Source organism: Scyliorhinus canicula, chromosome 2 (genome assembly GCF_902713615.1).
Source record: "Scyliorhinus canicula chromosome 2, sScyCan1.1, whole genome shotgun sequence".
In the NCBI taxonomy this organism is placed as follows: Eukaryota; Metazoa; Chordata; class Chondrichthyes; order Carcharhiniformes; family Scyliorhinidae; genus Scyliorhinus; species Scyliorhinus canicula.
In genome coordinates this window covers 58732863-58753406 of record NC_052147.1, presented here as the reverse complement: position 1 = coordinate 58753406, position 20544 = coordinate 58732863, and the positions used below count along the sequence as shown (strand labels likewise).

Sequence of the window (20544 nt, the reverse complement as noted above, 5' to 3'; positions counted from 1 at the left end):
AACATAGAACATAGAACAGTACAGCACAGAACAGGCCCTTCGGCCCTCGATGTTGTGCCGAGCAATGATCACCCTACTTAAACCCACGTAACCCGTATACCCGTAACCCAACAATCCCCCCATTAACCTTACACTACGGGCAATTTAGCATGGCCAATCCACCTAACCCGCACATCTTTGGACTGTGGGAGGAAACCGGAGCACCCGGAGGACGTGCAGACTCCACACAGACAGTGACCCAGCCGGGAATCGAACCTGGGACCCTGGAGCTGTGAAGCATTGATGCTAACCACCATGCTACCGTGAGGCCCCGTCCCTAAGCGAGAATCATACCCCTAGACCAACGAGCCGACCTAAATACGTATTTATACGACCGATACGTATGCGTCATTTGTCTGTGGGTTCAAGGAAGGTGACTGTAGAACGTAGAACAGTACAGCACAGAACAGGCCCTTCGGCCCTCGATGGTGTGCTGAGCAATGATCACCCTACTCAAACCCACGTATCCACCCTATACCCGTAACCCAACAACCCCCCCCCCTTAACCTTACTTTTTAGGACACTACGGGCAATTTATCATGGCCAATCCACCTAACCCGCACATCTTTGGACTGTGGGAGGAAACCGGAGCACCCGGAGAAAACCCACGCACACACGGGGAGGACGTGCAGACTCCACACAGACAGTGACCCAAGCCGGGAATCGAACCTGGGACCCTGGAGCTGTGAAGCATTTATGCTAACCACCATGCTACCGTGCTAACCCTGTTTTGGATAATAATGCTAATGTCGTAACTGTTTTGGCCTTTTGGAGTCGTACTTCATCATTTTCTTTATATTTTATCTTGGGGGTTTTTTCGGTGCAGATTTGCATGACGAGTTCTTCTAATGCTGCTGGTAAGCTAGGGCGGGATTTTGTGATACTGACTGGCATCATAATGAGCGACATAGGAAGGTTTATTCCTCCCCCCCCACCCCCCCCGGAACGACCACAATGATGCCCGCGAGTATCGGAAAAGCCGATTTTCCAGTCCCGCCCGTGACGATGTGCGCCGCTAGCTGGACCAGAAAATCTGGAGAGCAGCCAAAACATCTGTTGACTTTGGACGGGAATTCCCGACTGGAGCAGAAAATCCAGCCCCCAGTATTTAATGGTGAGGGGAAAATAACCTGTATTTGATTCACTTTTTTCCCTGCCAATAATGGGTGCTGAAATAAGAAACTTAACTTTGGGGAACAGCGGATACAAATGTGTGACTGTTGTGCACATCGACACAATAGATCTCGACCAGACTGCCGCAATTTCTACTGGCTTAAATTACTAGTTTAGATAAGGCTCTTGCAATCTGCACTATCTATTCCATTGTTGGATTACAGTGGCTGTAAAATGTATAGCTTATATGGAGTTAGTAGAGCATATAATTCATAGTATCCATCTTCTTCAACTATTGACAGAAGAACTCAAGAGCCGCAAGATAGAAGATGTATTTGTGTTCTGTACTGTTGCACGTTTTACTTGAGTGTAATTTGCGTTTATTGGAGTGTATTAACACGCCTCCGTTTAAAGGCCGTGTGCTTAACACTGCTAGGCTCTATGTATGTATTTTCAGCTCGGGAGTCGCCAGTTGCCGTATCTAGACAACTCACAGATATTCCAAGGTCAGGTTCAAAGTAATAAAACGATACACCGATTAGTAAGTTCCAAACGATCAATATTTATTATACAAATATAATAAATACGCATGCACACGCTAAGGGACTAAGCTATAACTAAACTTAAGCGATCAGAATACTTAACTAAACAGGAACAGGCAAGGTCAGGGAGCGAGGCCTTCGTTCCGATCTTGGTCTGCAACCTTCAGAGAGTGTGCTGGTCACTGGGGGTCTAGTGGGCCTGGTTTGCGTAGCGAGCGTCGTATTGGCACTTACGGTTCGGCGGCTGGTGCTCGACGGCTGGAGTCAGGATACAGGTTGAAGTTCTTGGTCAAAGCCGGAGCACGAAAACAACAGACAGGACCATGTGTGGGGTCTATCTTTTATAGGACCCCAATGTCCGTGCCTCTTTTGGGGCGGGCTTTACCTTCAGGTATCGATTGGACCAAATTCTAATCGATATCTTTTCAATTCCCCCAATGTGAGGGTCTCTTCTTGATGGAAGGGGGCGGTTTCTATAGTGGACACTTCTGGTGCCGCTCTGTCTGGACATCCACTTAAAGTATCTATTCAAACCTGAATGTTGCCATTGTGTGTGCCCAGATCTGGATTGCCTCATTAATATGCAAAGCGTTTTGCCATTAACACCTTTGGTTTGAGATCTTCCACCTGGCCAGAAACTAGTTTTGCTGCTTGCAAAATGCTAATCAGTCTTTGCAGACTACTGTCTTGGCTAAACTGCTTTTCCCTGCAGTCTTAGCAATTCTCCATCTTGTTTAGTCCAGTGTCCATTTTAGGTGGCTACAGTGGCTACATTCCCTCCTTGTGATCCTCACAATCAAAATATTGTGAAGGATCACCTATGCACGTTGCTTCGAGTGCTTCTGGGTGCCTTCTTTGTGTTCCCTGACCTCGGCAAGCTCCTGAGCGTCTACTCTGTCCTTGACTATGGGAAGAAAATTTTTTACCTGACATCTCTACTTGGCGCTATGTCAAAGGGGACATGCATTACCAAAAACCGGGAACCTCTACCTATCACAACTATCCTTATCTTACCTTAAACATTTAATTACAGACTAAACCTCATCCATTCATACCACATCACATAACATTTCCTGACTCGGCAGTCGAGTTCAGGACAATATAATACATGGGTATATTTTATTCTATTCACACAGTGCTTTATTCATTTATGGGCTGGGGGGATTGGTGGAAACCGAAGATAGGAGATTGAACTCCATAGATGGTTGAGGGGCAGGAACGGGAGGCTCTCCTCTTCCACTTCCTCAACCTGAGGGTCTGTACGAGTATGACGAGGATTGCAATCACTAGCAGTGATTCAATCACATATGACATGGAGTACCATGTCATAAATTTTGTGCACCAGGTCTGAACCTCACTGATCAGAGCTGAGCACGGGGGAGTTGCTGTGAGTGAAACATTTACGGCGGGGGTTGTGGGGGAAACGTGTCTTGCTCCCACATAAACAAATACAACATTTAAGAGCAATAAGCAGGCTTCCATCATCTTCTCTTCGTTCTCCTTTTTCTCTTCCTCCTGTACGGCTGATCCTTGCTGTGACCCCTTTTTCGTCCTTCGAAAGCTATGGGATCAAGCACAGTATCTGTCAATACAGCTTAATATCCGTACTTGTTAGTGTATCTGTCTTTCAATTCCAATTGACCCATTAAAATGACTGGCCAAGTCACACCCTGTGACTCCCCTCATTTTTTTTTTTTCAAAAGCGAATTTAATGAACACAATACACCTAACCTTTTCTCCTGCGAGCCGTCTCGCAGGCTTTGCTCATTTACCATCCGAATGTTCCTGGATGTAAATAGCATGTGGGATGGCGGCCTAAGGGCTGCCTAACGAAAAATGAAAACAAATTGGAAACAAAAGGTCGAATGGGTTGCGTATGGGCCGCTACGGGTACGATTTGAATGGGATCCCCGGGTAGGGCGTGCTGTGCCATACCCGAGCTTGGCTGACCAAAGTGGGTTCTCAGACAGGGCGGGTCCTCAGTGCCGTTTGTCCACTGCCTGAGTAACCTGGATTAAACGGGCAAGAATGTGTTTACCGTGGGTTTGCAGCCTCTATTCGCCGAATAGAGGGGCACCTAAAAACAATGGAGGAGCCAAGATGCTCCTTCATCTGAAAACAGGGAACAAGTCGTGAACCGTGTCGGTTCACCAGAGGATACAACTGAAGTTCTCAGAGGTATCTGCGGACAAGCTAACGTGCGTGCGAGGTGGTCACAATCTTTTCAGCTGAAAAGATCTGCAATCAATCCCTTAACATATTAACAAGAAAAACATAAACTGACAAACAAACATGCGTGCAGGTTCCATCAGAAAGGACATCGCTTCCCTCAAGCGGTTCCTATTTTACATCATCTGGACACCTCACTTTTCCTCTGTCTCTGTGAACAGGGTCACAAAGGGGTTGCCGTATCGGGATTCAGACACCGTGTCGTCCTGCTCTCCCGGATCCCACACCCTTGTGTGGATCAGGCATGATATCTTTGAATTGTGTGACTGGGGGTCACTTTCGTCATTGCGGACAAGTCGGTACGAATTGTCCCTGTGCCAGAGTGTTGGGTCCAAAAGTGAATGGGTATTGTCGGGGTCGTCGGGGTCGGGTGGTGGGTCTGGGTTTTTAATGTAAGTGACTTCCATGGGGTCACTGTAGTCGGGGTCATTGTTGCTGCAATGTGGGCTGTAGTGTGGTGTGCTGTGGCTGTCCTCAGAGTCAGTGTCTGTATCGCTGTCTCTGCTGCGGCAGCTTGTGGGCGTTTCGGGGCGTGGTCTGTCGTGGTCAGTGGGCGGAGTCGTGGGCGAGTCCGATGAAGAACTGGTCTGTGAGGGGGATGGTGGAAACGTGTCTCTAGTGGGTGGGGTGAGGTGTTCTGCTGCGTCTAGCAGGACATGGTGTGCATGGTTGGCCTGTGTTCCATATGCCTTTAACTGGTTGATATGGAACCACGCGGTCTTACCATTAGGATATTTTATCCTATAAACTGAGGGGCTAATTTTATCCGAAATTGAGTATGGGCCGGAATATTTTGGTGCCAAAAAACTGCTGGGGTTGTATACAGATAGCATTACCTGTTGTCCAACCTGGAATTCTGTGGGGTGTACGGTCTTGTTAAAGCATGCTGTGCGTTGTCTACGGCGTTTCCCTAGCTGAACTGCGGCTGCAATCTGTGCAGACCTCACAGTCTCAACCAGGTCTTTAACTGCCTTTTCGTGTGTGAGGGCCGTCACTTCGGGGCTAGTCATGTCCAGTCCTAAAAGGAATTCTGCACCTTTCATAGGGCGTCCGGTCATGAGTGTGTGTGGTGTGTATCCTGTGGAAGTTGAAACTGTATTTCTGATGAACATGAGTGCAAATGGGAGCACTGAATCCCATGTTGAGTTGTTCTCTTGAACCATTTTTCTAAGTGTGGATTTTAGGGTCCAATTCATGCGCTCTACAATCCCGCTGGACTGTGGGTGATACGCAATATGGAAATTTTGTTTTATGCCAAATATTGTCAGGACGTTCTTCATGACCCGTCCTGTGAAGTGAGATCCCTGGTCCGAATCAATACTTCGGGGTAAACCCCATCTCGTGAAGATGTGGTGGGTCAGGATCTTTGCAGCTGTCTTAGCTGTATTCGTTCTAGAGGGGAATGCCTCTACCCATTTGGTAAAGGTATCGATGACCACCAGAACGTATTTATAGCCATTCCTACAAGGGGGCATTGGTCCTATAAAGTCGATCTGGAGGTTTGTCCAGGGGCCATTAACTGGTCGAGTATGCCAAAGTTGTGCCTTTTTAGAATACCTCTCCGGGTTATTCTGGGCGCAAATAAGGCAATTCTCGATGTAGTGACTTACATCTGTCCTTAGGTTAGGCCACCAACAGAGCTGCCTGAGGTGCCTCGTGGTTGCGTCGATCCCTTGATGCCCGTGCCCATCATGGAACAAAGCAATCATTTCATTCCTGTCCTGCTGCGGGACCACATAAAGCTGATCCTTTATGATCACACCCTCATGTGTGGTCAGTGCGTGTCTGAATTTGTCATACTGTGGCACAAAGTTGCCTTTGAAAATCTCCCTGAGATCCTCATCCTGCTTCTGTGCCTCTACTAGATCTTTAATATCGGTCTGTGAGACTTGAATCGCGCTCACAGGGGCGCTAGCTGGTGCACTAGCTGGGGGTGTCCACAAGTGTCCTCGCCTGGAACCTGCCTTAGCCAGTGCGTCGGCTTTTACATTCCCAGGGGGGGATGACCTATGGTGGCTTCTTACTTTGATAATGCCGAAGGTCCTGTCCTTCGCTTTCTCTAAAATGTGTTGGAGTAAAGGGGCTGATGGAAGGGGTTTCCCATCTGCGGAGACAAAACCTCGTGTCCTCCACAGGGGCAGAAAATCTGTTAAACTATTACAGACATATAGACTGTCCGAATATATGTCCGCCGGGCTGGGGAAAGAATCGGGGTGGTCCACTATATATGCTATGGCCGCGAGCTCTGCTGCCTGCGCGCCTAAGTGTCCTGGTAATTTTAAAGCTATCTCTTCGAGAGCGCGCCCCTGCGCGTCCTCGACATAGATGCCGCATCCTGTGATACGCTCACCTTCTAAAACCGTGGATGAACCGTCTACGTATATCCGTAGTGGTCCACACGTGTCTGTGTGTTGGGGGCTTTGTCTGGGGTTCCCTATCTTCCTGGGGGGTGTCTTCGCTATAAAGGGTCCTGTGTTGTGTAGGGGTGCTACAATTTCGCATTCATGGGGCTGTCCTGGGTATTGAAGGTTGTCGGCTAAAAATGTGTGTGTGCGGGTCCGTTTTACTGTAATGTCCCGTCCTTGTAAGAGTAGTGTCCACCTAGCTGCCCTAATCTGGCTAACTGAACCGTCCTTCAGTCGACCGTCTAGGAGTAACTGTGTGGGGGTGTGCTCGGTCAAAATGGTGGTGGGGTTGAGTCCGGTAATGTAAGAAAAGTATTGTACTGCCCAGAAGACAGCAAGGAGGTGCCTCTCGCAGGCTGAAAATCCTTGTTCCACTGGGTCTAACAGTCGGGAGGCATAAGCCACTGGTCTTAGCTGCTCGTGCCGTTCCTGAAGTAACACGGCCGAGAGGGTCAGATCTGTGCTCGCTACCTCTATTGCATAGGGGGAAAGTGGGTCTGGGACTTGTAGCGCGGGTGCTGCGCTAAGGGCTTTCTTTAACTCTTCCACAGCCTCTGTATGCTGCGGAAGCCATTCCCAGGGGGCTCCTTTCTTAAGGAGGTCTGAGAGTGGGGCGGCTTTTGTCGCGAATCCGTCGATGTGGTTCCGACAATAACCAACCAGGCCTAAAAACGACCGGAGGGCTGAAACATTGTACCCAAATACATCACTTTATTTTCCAAAATCTGGGCCTTTCTTGGGTTAACTTTACAGCCAATTGAGGTTAAAAGTTCCAGGAGTTCGGCCAGAAGCGTAATGTGCTCTGCCTTTATGTCTGTCTGCAGTAGTAGGTCGTCTACATACTGTACCAGACATTCGGGGCGGGAAAATTTTTCTAGACCATTCGCCAACTGTCGGTGGAAAATGGAGGGGGAATTGTGGAATCCTTGTGGAAGGCATGTCCACGTATACTGTTGAGCTTTGAAAGTGAAGGCAAATTTGTACTGGCACGCTTTTGCCAATGGTATTGACCAGAAGCCATTACTAATGTCCAATACCTTGAAGAACTTGGAGTTGAGTCCCTGCTTGAGCATGGTCTCGGGGCTTGTTGCTACCGTGGGGGCTACTGCTGGGGTTACTTTATTGAGTTCCCGATAATCAATGGTCAGACGCCATGATCCGTCGGGCTTTCTCACTGGCCAAATAGGGGCATTATTGGTCGAGGCTACTGTTCTAAGCACACCTCGCTCCAATAAGCTACCTATTACCTTCTCTATTTCTCCCTCTGCTTCTAGGGGAAATCTGTACTGCTTCTGTGGTCTGGGGTCAGGTCCGGTAACGTGAATTTGTCCAGCCGTTCTGCCGCAGTCATGCCGGTGACTGGCAAATGCTGTCCTATGTTTGTTTAATACTGCCTTAACTTGTCTGTCCATGTTTAGTGTAGTCGGGTCAAATGAATAGTCTCCTACTGCACTAATCCTATTAGCGTACTCTCCTACTGTGAGAGTAGCGGGTGCTCTGTCCGATCTTGCCATTCGCCAGACACATTGGTTCACTGGGTCGAACGACAGGCTATGGGCATTCATGAAATCTATCCCTAGGATGTGTTCTGCTGTCCGGGGAGGATTTACTAATACTACTGGGTGTCTGGTGGAAATGTTCCCTAGCTGGATTGCTACGGGTGCTGTAATGTGTCCCTGTTGCGAGTGTCCTGTGAAACCGCTAAGTGTGATGGTGGAGGTGGTCGGCCACGTGTCTGCCTGTGCCGTGGTGGTGGAGTTAATCGTGGTGCGGGACCCTCCTGTGTCCCAAAGTAACTCTATGGGCTTCCCTCTTAACTTTGCCGTGACTACCGGTCTTCCGGATGGATCCCATAGTGTGTCACAGACCCAAGTGGGGGAGCCCGAACACCGTCAGTCCGTTCCGTCCACATTGGTCTGTCCTGACTGGATCCCTATACTATGGATTGGTTTTGTTTTATTCCTGTTCAGAGTGCCTGTCTGCTGGCCTCTCTGTGATCTCTGGGGTGCATTACATTCTTTTGCCCAATGTCCTAACTGGCCACAGTTGTAGCATTCCTGCGACTTCTGTGGAGGGCTGCTCTTTCCCTCATTTACCCACGCGGGGTTTTGGTGCCCTCTCACTGCCTGTATGTCTGCTGCAGCCTGAGCCTCTTCTGGGGATTTCACTTTGCCTCTGCCCTGAACTGATTGCTCCCAAGCGCGGGACAATCTTTTCAGGACCCACTTCTCATTATGGGCTTCCTCTGAGGGGTCATAGCTGTTACAAGCGCTCTGTCCTGCTTCTGTTGCATGAGAAATTATGGTGCGCGTCCATTTAACCATATTTTCCCGGTTCAAATGGGCTCTATTTAAATTGCCAAATACTGCGTTAAAATGGATCCACAGCCTTCCGGCGAATGCTGTGGGGTGCTCGGTTTTCTTCTGTCGGCACTTATTAAGTCCTTCTACGGGGTCACCTCGATTATACCCTATGGCATCTAAAATGGAGGCATGCATTTCCTCTAGGGTGCCTCCGCCAACGTTCTGTGGGTCGGGGAGGGCTGCTACAACCGATTGGTCCAAACTCAGAACTGTGAGTTTAACCTGCTCTCTCTCGTCCAGGCCGTACATGGTAGCCTGTTGCTTTACCTTTGCGAAAAACTGGTGGGGGTCTGCAGTGGGGAGAAACGGAGTGATCTTTTCACACGCGTCCCTTAGTTGGGTTACAGTTAAGGGGGTGGTGTAAGTAATATCGGGTGCGCCTTCTGTGGTCGCTTTCCTCTGGGTGGTGACTGGATTCATTGGAACGGTAACTATCTGATCTGTGGGGGGTTGGGGTGCTTGTCTTTTCTGCTGTGCTGCTGGCGCACATGTTCCCTGAACATAACGCTGCGCTGTCTCACTTAACTCTTTCCAGTCTGGGGCATTCTCCTCATCTAACTGCGTTCCAAAGGTGCTTTGAAACCCATTTTGCACCGAAAGCAGCGATTGCAGCTCTGCAATCTGCTTCCTGCATTTTGCATGGTCTACAGTACTCTGTCTGTGTTCTGTGGTGGCAGCATGGAGTGCTCTCAAAGCTGCTTTAAGGTCAGAGCATTGCCTCTGCAAAGCCTCTACCTGCTTCTCTGATTCTTCTCTTATCAGGACGGCACGTTGCACGTCCTGATAGGCCTTTTCGTACTGGGTCTGGGAACTGCTGAGATGGGCTAGACAAGACTGATGTGCCCTCTTGGCATCATCCACCTCTCTACCTTTCTCTGCCAACTTCCCTCTAAGATCCATGTTTTCCTTTTCGATGTCCCTGACATCCACTTTACTCATTCTATTTCTTTCTTCTAATTCTGCCCGGAGCGTCTGAACGACCTCCTCTGTGCCTCGCAATTGTGCCAAACAGGACACAATCGCCATCGGCTTACGTGCTTTACTCATATTTTTCTTGTGAATTTGAGAGAGGTTCTCCCACCAAGTATGTCCGATACTTCCGGGACCTGTCTCCTCATTCAAACAAAACTCTTTCCAAAGGGGCCATCCCTTTCCTTGCAGATACTTGCGGAGTTCCAGCTCCCACATGGGACACTGACCTACTCGGCTACTGCTGGTCGCTGCGACCACAAACCGTTCTGGGTTCATGAGGCGTTCCATTGCCTGCATGGCCATTTTTCTAAATCTGCATTTTAGGTGGCTACAGTGGCTACATTACCAAAGGAGAAATGATGAAATACAGGGTTCCAGGCTTGTTGGAATCGTACCAGCAACAGGGATTCACAGTGTATCATCATCCTTTTCCTGATGGAAGTGTTCCAGATATTGCTAGCTGTTGGAAAATTCTGGAAGAGCTGAGAATCTGCTTGGAAAATGAGAAAAGGATCCTTATCCAGTAGGTGGCATTGCAGCTGTTCATTGTGAACCTATATGAAACATCATCTTCTCTGGCGGGTGCATTGCAAATGCAAGTAACAGCGTCTCAGTTAAAAAATATATAAGTAGGGTGATTGCTTGAGCCAGATTTTTTTTTCAACGTTAGAATTGTAGCGAGGCAGGACATGAAAAATGAAATAAAATGAAAATGAATGAAAATCGTTTATTGTCACAAGTAGGCTTCAATGAAGTTACTGTGAAAAGCCCCTTGTCGTCACATTCCGGCGCCTCTTCGGGGAGGCTGTTACCACAACGGCACAAGCACTAAATCCACTAAAGGTTCCAGTGTCAATCTAAATATTCTGGGGAGCTACTGTGCCTCTGATTGGGAGTGTGTCTGTTTGGAGGTGAGAAACGACATAGTAGTGTACTGCAGGATTCGAATGACTGGTTGTTTGATTAAACTGGCATTGTTTTAAATGGAAGGGGGAATTATGCTTGGTCAGTAGGACTGAGCAGATAGCCTTCAAGTAGCTGAACCTGAAGGGTGGGTAAGTCTCTCTAATGTATTTGTTTATCTGTTAGGCATTGCAAAGCTCACTTGCTCAAAAGCTGTGTCAGGGTGCAGCAAAGGTACCCGGTTCAATGAACTCTCAAGTGTGCCCCGGGTATGTCAACTTTCTGATGCCCGTTCACATCCATTACCACTGATGGGAAAGAAGGTGAGCGAAGGAAGTGGCAACACTTTCTCCACCAGCATTTGGGTGCCCAAAGCCACAGAAAGTAGTTGAGGCCAAAATATTGCATGTATTCAAGAAGCAGTTAGATATAGCACTTAGGGTGAAGGGGGATCAAAGGATATGGGGGAAAGCGGGATTAGGCTATTGAGTTGGATGCTCAGCCATGATCATAATGAATGGCGGAGCAGGTTCAAAGGGCCAAAAGGCCTTCTCCTGCTCCTATTTCCTGTTTCTATGTTTGAGGACACCCCATTGAAAAGGATAGAGTACCGTCACCTCGAGGTAGATGCATGCGCTCATTTCAGTGATGTGTAAGGGCAGCACGGTGGCCTAGTGGTTAGCACAATCGCCTCACGGCGCTGAGGTCCCAGGTTCGATCCCGGCTCTGGGTCACTGTCCGTGTGGAGTTTGCACATTCTCCCCGTGTCTGCGTGGGTTTCGCCCCCACAACCCAAAGATGTGCAGAGTAGGTAGATTGGCCACACTAAATTGCCCCTTAATTGGAAAAAATAATTGGCTAATCTAAATTTAAAAAAAAAAATTTCAGTGATGTGTTCATGCCACTCACTAGCCTTTGATATTGAAGAACGCATTTTTTCGGACTAGTAGATTAGGAGAAAGTAAATTAACTAGGATGAAGTGACACAGTATAAGAAATTGTTAGATCAAATGTTTTTACTACCTTTTGAGTTATATTTCTGTGAAACCTATTGTTTCTGGGGCAGCTGGAAATAGGGATTGTTCGGTCTGTATAGCTTGGTGTCAGAGTGTCAGTGCATTGATGCCATGCTGCTTAACCCGTCTGCCCACAATTTCTGCTTCTCTTCATCCAAATGGGAAAACCCATTGAGACCTCTTCAAAATAATGTGGGATTTGAGTCCCACATCAGCATGATTTCACAGTGGTTAGCACAGTTGCTTCACAGCTCCAGGGTCCCAGGTTCGATTCCCGGCTTGGGTCACTGTCTGTGCGGAGTATGCACGTTCTCCCTGTGTCTGCGTGGGTTTAATCCGGGTACTGCGGTTTCCTCCCACAGTCCAAAGATGTGCAGGTTAGGTGGATTGGCCATGATAAATTGCCCTTAGTGTCCAAAAATAAATTAGCTGGAGTTACTGGATTATGGGGGTTGGGTGGAGGTGTGGGCTTATGTAGTGTGCTGTTTCCAAGAGCCGGTGCAGACTCGATGGGCCGACTGGCCTCCTTCTGCACTGTAAATTCTATGATCAGAAGGCACGCGGGTTAATGGTGAAGCACTTAGTATTCACAAGAAACCAACAAATCATTTGTAAAATAAGAAAATAAGCAAAATATAGTGCAGGCTGCAACCTGAAATTGAAACTGATAAATATATGAAATATTTAGCAGGTCAGGCATCATCTGTGGAGAGAGAAACCAAATTAACACTTCAGGTGCTGTAAAATAAACTTTTCTGTGTATCCTTCCTTAACTTGCAGCTGGGTCAGTTGAACCTATTTCCACCTTTATCTCACTGCCCAGCAAAAGCAGATGTCTTTTTTTTTGCATGGGCATGATGTAAAATGTGACATATCAATCACCATCTCATTTCATTTTAACTTTTGAGGACAAGAACTTCCTGCATCAGTCAGAATTTAACCATCCTCTTTTCCACCCACAATGGGCAGAATCCCACCTCAAAGTCAGGCCATATTAATAGGAAAGCTAGCCATGAATCTGTGGTCTTAATAACTGAATTCACAATATCAGAGCTAGGATTATCCATGTTCTGCATGTACCCAACCATTTATTCTTGATTGTTGCTGAATCCTGACAAACTGATTAGCATGTTTTATGCCAGGAATCTTTGATATTGATACAGTCGCAAATAACTTTCAAATCTGAACCATTTTCTTGAAGCACTCTCTGTAATTATCTTTGCAGATGTTACGGAGGCCTTGGGCGTTCATGTCTAAGTAAGTGCAGAATTTTATTTCCTCAGTTTTTCCATTCTGGAAGCCCCCTTTTATCCAAAGGAATATCAAAGAGTGGTCCTTCAACTCTGAAGTGTCATTTAATCAGATTAGTAACACAATTTGAAAGCGTTTCCTTCCTGAATTGTGTCTCCTAGTTGCAGCATGTCTTCTACTTCAGCTGTCTGATACCATCCTACCAGAAGATGCAATTGGTCACCTTCGTGAACTAAGAGGCGCGGCAGCGATACAAACAGTGAAGGTACAGTTGAACTATGTCTCAGAAACTATTCATGCTTTATTTTATTTCTAACTAGTTTGCACCCCCTCCATTCCAAGAGTGATGCGAGTGAGAACTGGTCCTCCCTGCCTCATTCCAGGCAGAAAATAGCCAAAATTCCCTCCACGCTAACAATGCTTAAGATTCATATGACACCAAATTAGCCTTGGATCACTTCCAGGATTCCCAGACTGTTGTCATAGAGACCTTGTATTTGTGAAAGAAGGGCCCAATACCAACATTGAGCCTGCTCCTCATGGGTTTTGATACCTTGCTGCTGCTTAACTAAAGAAGCAGTTATTTTAAATGTGCTCATCACATCTCTGCAAGAAGCCACCCTATTCCCAAGGGGTGCAGCCAGCCCACAATTCCTACCCTGCCTGTTCTGGTCTTCCCCTCAAACTCTTCTATTGCCTTTCTAAAACTTGCCAGGGGGTCTATAGGCAGGGCAAAATGCCTACATCAGATCTTTAATTTCTCTGAAACTACTTCATTGCACACTGTGCCAGTATTTCTTATTGCACTATGAATGATCAAGTGTGCTTTACGCCCAGGGAGCAGCAGAGTATCGCACCACGTCAAAGAAGATCATACATCACTCATTCTAAATCTCCAAAATTTCCTGAGACATTGAAGTCAGGACAAAGAAAACCCTGGGTTTGAGTGCCGTATGGTCATTCAGAATTATTATGCCTGCTCCGTGTCAGTTCCCTCACAGCACTGCTGCAAGACTTTGTACTCCCTTCCCAGAGCACCAACTTGCTGTCATCTTAAAGCAAGTGCTCTTTGCTTAATGGTATTTCTCAGTCCCTATCTCGGCTACATAACAGCCTTGCACAAACCCAAATCCCATATCTATTACTCCACCCTCTCAAGGACTAAGAGTGGGAGGCTTCCTTCACCCCCTTGGAGGTCTTTGGGGAGGCATTTGACTCTTAATTGAGTTATTACGGTTGGTGGCATCTTGCAGACCAATAACTGGCAAGTACCTGTATTGTTATCGTGGCATTCCGATGAAGCATCAGTAACGCACAACCACCCATCCATTTCAATCCCAAAGAGGTGATGCTTACCCATTCTACACTTCCACCCTCCCTTACTATAGACCGATCACTGCACAGGAAATGCAAGATGGTAAAAGGATGACCTAGCCACACAAGAATGAATAAGCATTATTCCGTTTCAGTTCAAGTGTCAGCGAAATATCATGACATATTAATTACTCAAAGGAGTCACAACAGCATCCTATGCCAATGCAGTGTGGCAGGTATGACCAAGAACACCTTCCTACCAAGAGCCAACTCCATCCATGACCTAGTCATCCAGATTTAAAACAATAGCTCCCTTCTCTCTCCACAGGTGCTGTCAAACCTGCGGAAATGGTCCACTATTTTGTTTCTGTTCCATCCCATGACCTTTCAGTACGGCATGAGAAGCCACCCACTTCCTATCGACCTGACAGGTGGCACCTAGCATGCCTACAAGGAATTCCATCCCTATGCCTGACATTGAAGCAGCAACTCACCAGTCCTGCCTTAAGCAACTGTTTGAGAACTGCTGCACTGAATACAACAGATGCAACTTATCCCAACTGTGGTAACTAGAGGTGTCCAGGAAACTCTCCTCCACAGCCTCGTAATTGGGACTCCTGATGACTCAAGTGCAATGTAGAGGATTTTGAGAAACACACGAGCTCAGCAACCGTTTGAAGATATCCAATGTGTCAGAAGCATCCACGATTTGTATGTCAATGCAGTGAAGGGGGCCACAACACGTGACATCCACCACCTAAAGAACAGGCGATCAAGTTTATGTATTCAGGAAATGTGAGGATAATTAGAACATGAACAAACCGTCTTGTAATTATTTTGTTTGTCGGACAGCAATACAACTACTTGTACGATTTCCGGGATAACGTGGCAACGTACCTGGCAACAAAAGAAGATGCTGCAGCCCGATCAGTGTCAAGATAAAAAAAGAAACAGGCTGTAGATTGTAATTTTGAAGACTGATTGTATATATAAATGTTACAATTGTCCAACCTCAGCAGAAATCATCAAAATGAAACGTTAACTGTTCCTCTCCATGGATGTGTTGGGCATGCTGGGTGGTTGCAGCATTTATTAATTTTTCCAGCATCTGCAGAATTTTGCTTTTTGTATTTTACCATTTAAACTTCGTCTTTCGTTCACCACACCAAAGAGCTTGTATTATATGGCACCTTTCGGAAATTCCCAAAATATATTGAACTGTAGTCGGTGTTTTATTGTAGGAAGCACAGCAGCTGATTTGCACAGCAAGATTCTATACACAGGAATAAATAGTAAAATCATGGTGTTTTAGGTGATGGCTGATTGAAACAGAATATTGAGAGCAATCTGGTATGTCTACATATAGGTAACATTAGTAACGCAGGCTAAACTTAGCCAGTGGAATAAAAGTCACTTGACGCAGCATGTGTTCGCGACTCCTTTTCCCCCTCCAAAATAAAATTATTAGATTATATCCAAATATGTTATCATGCTTTTTTTTGATGACCTATTTAGACAAGTGCTAAGAAATGTACAAGAGGTTCTTCCTCGACATGTGTACTCGATGTAGAATTGGCTTTCATTGCAGAGATAAAATACCACACCTGATATCCAGTGATATAAAATAGGGCAGCATATTTGAGCTTGATCGTCATACTTCTTGCAAAATAATTTAATTGCACAAAACTTCACAACTTGATTAGAAGATTCACATGAGAGTAAACAGGGCAACCTACGTGTATCAAGTACAATTGATAATGACAATTCTGAATGTTTTGAATAGGCCTGTCTTAAAAGTGGAGCCCATTAATATCAAAACTATCCATACCAAATATACAGTATTATACATGCATAAATTGGTTGGCAAACCGTCTTTAATCCATTTACAGTTGTACCTTTGCATTAAAATGTTATGTAGTCCATTCTTAAACATTAAGCATCAGTCTCTATTTGCTGAAAGGGATACTTGTGGTACAGTACTAAATACAACAGCAAGTTCCTTGCCATTTATGTGTCAGTACTAATGTCCTTGGTTCACCTAAACATGAAATTTTGCATTCTGCAGCGCACAATTTTTAACATTTGTTAATTTATATTCAAGCTTTTTATTTGCAGGAATTTGTACAGAAAAATAAACATACAGCTGTAACACACCACATCTAGTGAACGGTATTATTACAAACCAAATTAAGTATTCTGAAAAGGGAGTTTACGTTATTTGAACATAATCAGAATAAATGCTATGAGGGTCAAAATAACCAAATTTATTATGTAGTAAAAGTATAGTAGAACCATATAAATGTGTAGGTCAAATCAACATGGAATCCTTTGGCACATTTACCAGAGCTAAAATAGTCTTCACAAACAAATGTTCCCAAACTATAGCAAGAAATTTTACTTTTAAAATGTCACTTTGCGTGGGAAAGGGATCCATTTGTGTAAAAGAACCATAATTTTCATATTCTGTAAAGAATGACCATCACAGGTTAGGTTATATCCATCATTCCTTCCGTGAGTACAACAAGCTTAAAATAAATTCTCTTCACATAATGTGAGCAAAACTATTCGATATACTAAAAACGTAAACTGGTATCCTGATGCTTAGGGGCCAAAAAGTGTCTGAATTCATCTTCTAGTCTATCTTTTAAACTGGACACAATACATTTGAGCCTAGTTACATAATTTCTTTTGACATAATATACCTGCAAGTTATTGGTGAACAGCATCAAATAGGAGTGCAATTTCCAGGTTATGTTTAAAACATAATCAGCAATTTTCATACAAAGTACAAACGTAATTGTTCTCAGTTTCGGGTCAAGGCAAGTTGCAGAAATAATTTCTTCTACAGGCGGAAAACTATAAACTCTGGTGGCAAAATGTCCATGAAGTGAGGGAAAGCATTAAATTTGTATGCATACAAGCGAGTCAGATCTGGTGAACCACAAGTTCTGTAGATGAGTCCAAGTTAATAAAAGACTACCATCATCCATCTGTCTTTAGCATGGAGTAAACGAGTTCACTGGATATCGCAACTGTTGTTTTAAGAACTCACCAGCACATAGATCATTCTGCAAAACAGAATAGTTAAAAAAGAGCTATTATGCTAAACCTGTTAAAATGAAATAAAACAAAGATTTGATTTTGAATTAACAGTAACCAAATCAACTGCTGTGGGTAACTTAATAACCGATGTTCCCTGGTCTCCACTACTATTGGTATCCCTCCTATTGTCCTCAAGCTGCCTCTTCAGTCATTTATTCCCAGTCAATACTTCCCTCCTCTTAGATATCTGCCTCTATTCATCATAAGGTATTGTCCTTATAAATATTGTTTAACGTTATGGAAGCTGGCCTATAAACCAGAGTTCTACCCAAAACCATTTTATTTGTATAGTTTTCTTATCTTCAGCAGGTTCAAATGTGTACCTCTGCAACTCTACTCTTGTGTGCACTAGAGTAATTTATCACATTTCCAAAGCCTTTGCTGGGTCTTGAATTATGCACTTCTAAACAAGCAACGTTGTTGCGTGCTGTACTTGATTGTACATCTTTTTCCATCAACTGTCATATCCTGTGGCTGCGCACCTTCACCAATGACGATCTTCAGGGAGATCATCCTTCAAAGTCTCTTCATTACCTAAAATGTTCAAGTCAGGGATGTGATGGAATACTTACTGCTCCTCTGGATAAGAGGAGGCCATTTGGACCCTGCTCTGCCATTCCATCAGATCAAGGTCAATCTGATTGTGGCATTAACCCCATTTTCCTACTGCGTCACCCCCCACCTCCCATAACCGTTGGCTCCCTTGAAGATCAAAAATCAAATTCATTCTTAAATATATTCAATAAATTCCAAAGATTAACAATTGAGAAAAAACTCCTCCTCATTTCTGTCATAAATTGGTAACTCCGTATTTTGAAACTGTTCCCCCAGCGCTAAATTTTACAAGAGAAAAATTTATTTCAGCATCTACCTTTTCAAGCCATCACAGAATCTTTATGTTGCATGTAGTCACCTCTCGTTCTTCTAAACTCCCAATGAGTTTCAGCTCAACCTTTCCACAAACATTCATTTCCTCCACCACCGATGCACAGTGGAAACAGTGTGCACCATCTATAAGATGCGCTGCAGGAACTCATCAGAGCTCCTGAGCACCTTCTAAATCCACGGCCACTACCATCTAGAAGGACCAGCACAGCAAACACATGGGAACACCACCATCTGGATGTTCCCTTCCATCCTGACTGAGAACTATATCACCATTCCTGGGTCAAAATCTTGCAATTCCCTCCCTGCCAACACTGTGGTGTCCCCACACCACATGGACTGAAGCAGTTCAAGAAGGTGATCAACCAGCACCTTCTCAAGGGCAAGTGGGGATGGGCATTAAATGCTGGCCTAGCCTGCGATGCCCACAGCCCACAAATTAATTAAAGACCTTTCCTCATAAGATAGCCTCTTCATCCCAGGAATCAATCTAGTGAACCTTCGCTGAATTGCTTCCAAGGAGACCAAAACTACACAACATTCTAGATATGGTATCACCAATGCCCGTCTGTTGTAATAAGACTTCCCTGACTTTTATACTCCATCCACCTTGCAATAATGGGCAACATTCTATTCGCCTTCCTGATTACTTGCTGTACCTGCACGGTAACTTTGTGATTCATGTGCACCATGTCCTCAATTCAAGTTGTGGCTGTGTTCCTGAACATCACAGTTTAAAGTGAAACAACTTCTAAGTATAGGTTCCCATAGAAATCAATGTTAAAACCAGAATTAGGTTTCTTTGGACATTACTCACCCAGAGAAAAGCAATATACAAATTGAAATACTGTACCTCATATGTGCAGCACTATGCATTCCTAGCTGAAAAACTTACATCACTAAATATAAACGAAATACTGGGCAGTATCCAATAAAACAATTCACTAACTATACAGGCACCTGTACTGAGAGGAGTCAGTTGGCTGGACGGCTGGTTCATGGTGCACAGCATCGCAACAGCTCAGGTTCAATTCCCATAACCGCTGAGGTTATTCACGAAGGCCCCACCTTCTCAACCTTGCCCCTCGCCGGAGGTGTGGTGACCCTCACCTCCAGTCAGCTCTCAAAGAGGAAGGCAGCCTATGGGGCTGTGGTGATAATTACATTTTAATGAGAACTTTTCAAATTGACCATACTCCATCTGGTGGCAGACATTGGTCACTGCTGTTAACCAGCTGAAGTCCCAGAACTTCCGGCACTGACCAACTGCTGCCACTAGATAGAGGCAAATATATCACTGGGAGTTCAGCACCGGCAAAGCCAGAAGCGGACTGCGCAGCCAAGGGAACAAAAACAAGCTGGCAGGCGAATCCAAGGCGCAAGAGGCACCGATGGCGAGAATGGAAGTTCTGGGGGAAAGGCTTTGAGAGTAGGCAGGCCACTGACGAGAACAAACCATGTTAAAGTGAAAGTGGCACAGTTAAATGGATATACTGACACTACTAACATTAAAGAAAAATAACATTAAATGAGACACCTAAAGACTTAACAAGCACAACAACATCCAGATTGCTCTGTACAACAGCACGTCTGCATTTAAATAATATTCTGCTTTTCTATTCTTCCCACCAAAATTGGACAATCTCACATTTTTTCAACATTATACTCCATCTGCCAATTTTTTGTCCATTCACTTAACCTATTCACATCCTCTTTACAACTTACATTCCTATCTATCTTAGTATTGTCAGAAAATGTGGGTACAACCTGGGGGACCATGCACAGGCTTAACTTTTCGAGGCTGGTGGAGCAGATGGAGGAAGAGTTCAGGAGGTGGGACGCGCTGCCGCTCTCGTTGGCGGGCAGGGTCCAGTCGATTAAGATGACGGTGCTCCCGAGGTTTTTGTTCCTTTTCCAATGCCTCCCCATATTGATCCCGAAGGCTTTTTTCAAAAGGGTGAATAAGTCCATTCTCGGGTTTATGTGGGCGCGGAAGGCCCCGAGAGTGAGGAGGGTACTCTTGGAGCGAAGAAGGGAGGTCGGTGGTTTGGCGTTGCCCAGCCTGTGTGGATATTACTGGGCGGCGAATGTGGCAATGATTCGCAGGTGGGTGACGGAGGGGGAAGGTGACACGTGAAAGAGATTGGAGGTGGCGTCCTGTGTGGGCACGAGTCTGGAGGCTTTGGTGAGGGCCCCACTTCCGCTCCCCCCCGGCAAGGTACTCCACGAGTCCAGTAGTGGCGGCGTCCCTCAAAATCTGGGGGCAATGGAGGCGGCAAAGGGGGGCAGTGAGGGCCTCAGTCTGGGCCCCGATACGGGGCAATCACCGCTTTGCGCCGGGGAGCATGGATGGGGGATTTGGGAGTTGGCACAGGGCAGGCATTAGACGGATTGGGGACCTCTTCCTGGA

At 45.7% G+C, this 20544-nt stretch overlaps 2 protein-coding genes across 5 annotated transcripts in view; one reads left to right on the top strand and one right to left on the bottom strand.

Annotated features, from left to right (window-relative positions):
• Positions 1 to 1044: 1044 nt before the first annotated feature.
• Positions 1045 to 15627, top strand: LOC119962252 (cyclin-dependent kinase inhibitor 3-like). Its single transcript, XM_038790242.1, has 5 exons — positions 1045 to 1153; positions 9988 to 10186; positions 12808 to 12839; positions 12995 to 13098; positions 15000 to 15627. Exons 1-5 carry the CDS (start codon positions 1045 to 1047, stop codon positions 15087 to 15089), a joined length of 534 nt encoding a protein of 177 aa, XP_038646170.1. The 3' UTR covers positions 15090 to 15627.
• A 592-nt stretch (positions 15628 to 16219) lies between these two features.
• The window catches only part of cnih1 (cornichon family AMPA receptor auxiliary protein 1), a 32164-nt gene continuing 27839 nt past the window's right edge, over positions 16220 to 20544 (bottom strand). For all 4 annotated transcript variants that reach the window (XM_038779176.1, XM_038779186.1, XM_038779194.1 and 1 more), the window contains one exon: positions 16220 to 17215. Coding sequence is in view for 2 of the 4 variants with exons in the window: in XM_038779186.1 (XP_038635114.1) it covers positions 17188 to 17215 (28 nt within the window). In the remaining 2 variants the exon portion in view is untranslated. The remainder of the gene's footprint in view (positions 17216 to 20544) is intronic.

What these genes read in the sequence shown, in the direction of transcription:
- LOC119962252 (XM_038790242.1), top strand. Translation starts at nt 1,045, where the DNA reads ATGTGCGCCGCTAGCTGGACCAGAAAATCTGGAGAGCAGCCAAAACAT. An exon ending in GAGAAAAGGATCCTTATCCA is followed by an intron (nt 10,187 to 12,807) that starts GTAGGTGGCATT and finishes TTATCTTTGCAG; the next exon opens with ATGTTACGGAGGCCTTGGGC. An exon ending in CCTTGGGCGTTCATGTCTAA is followed by an intron (nt 12,840 to 12,994) that starts GTAAGTGCAGAA and finishes TGTGTCTCCTAG; the next exon opens with TTGCAGCATGTCTTCTACTT.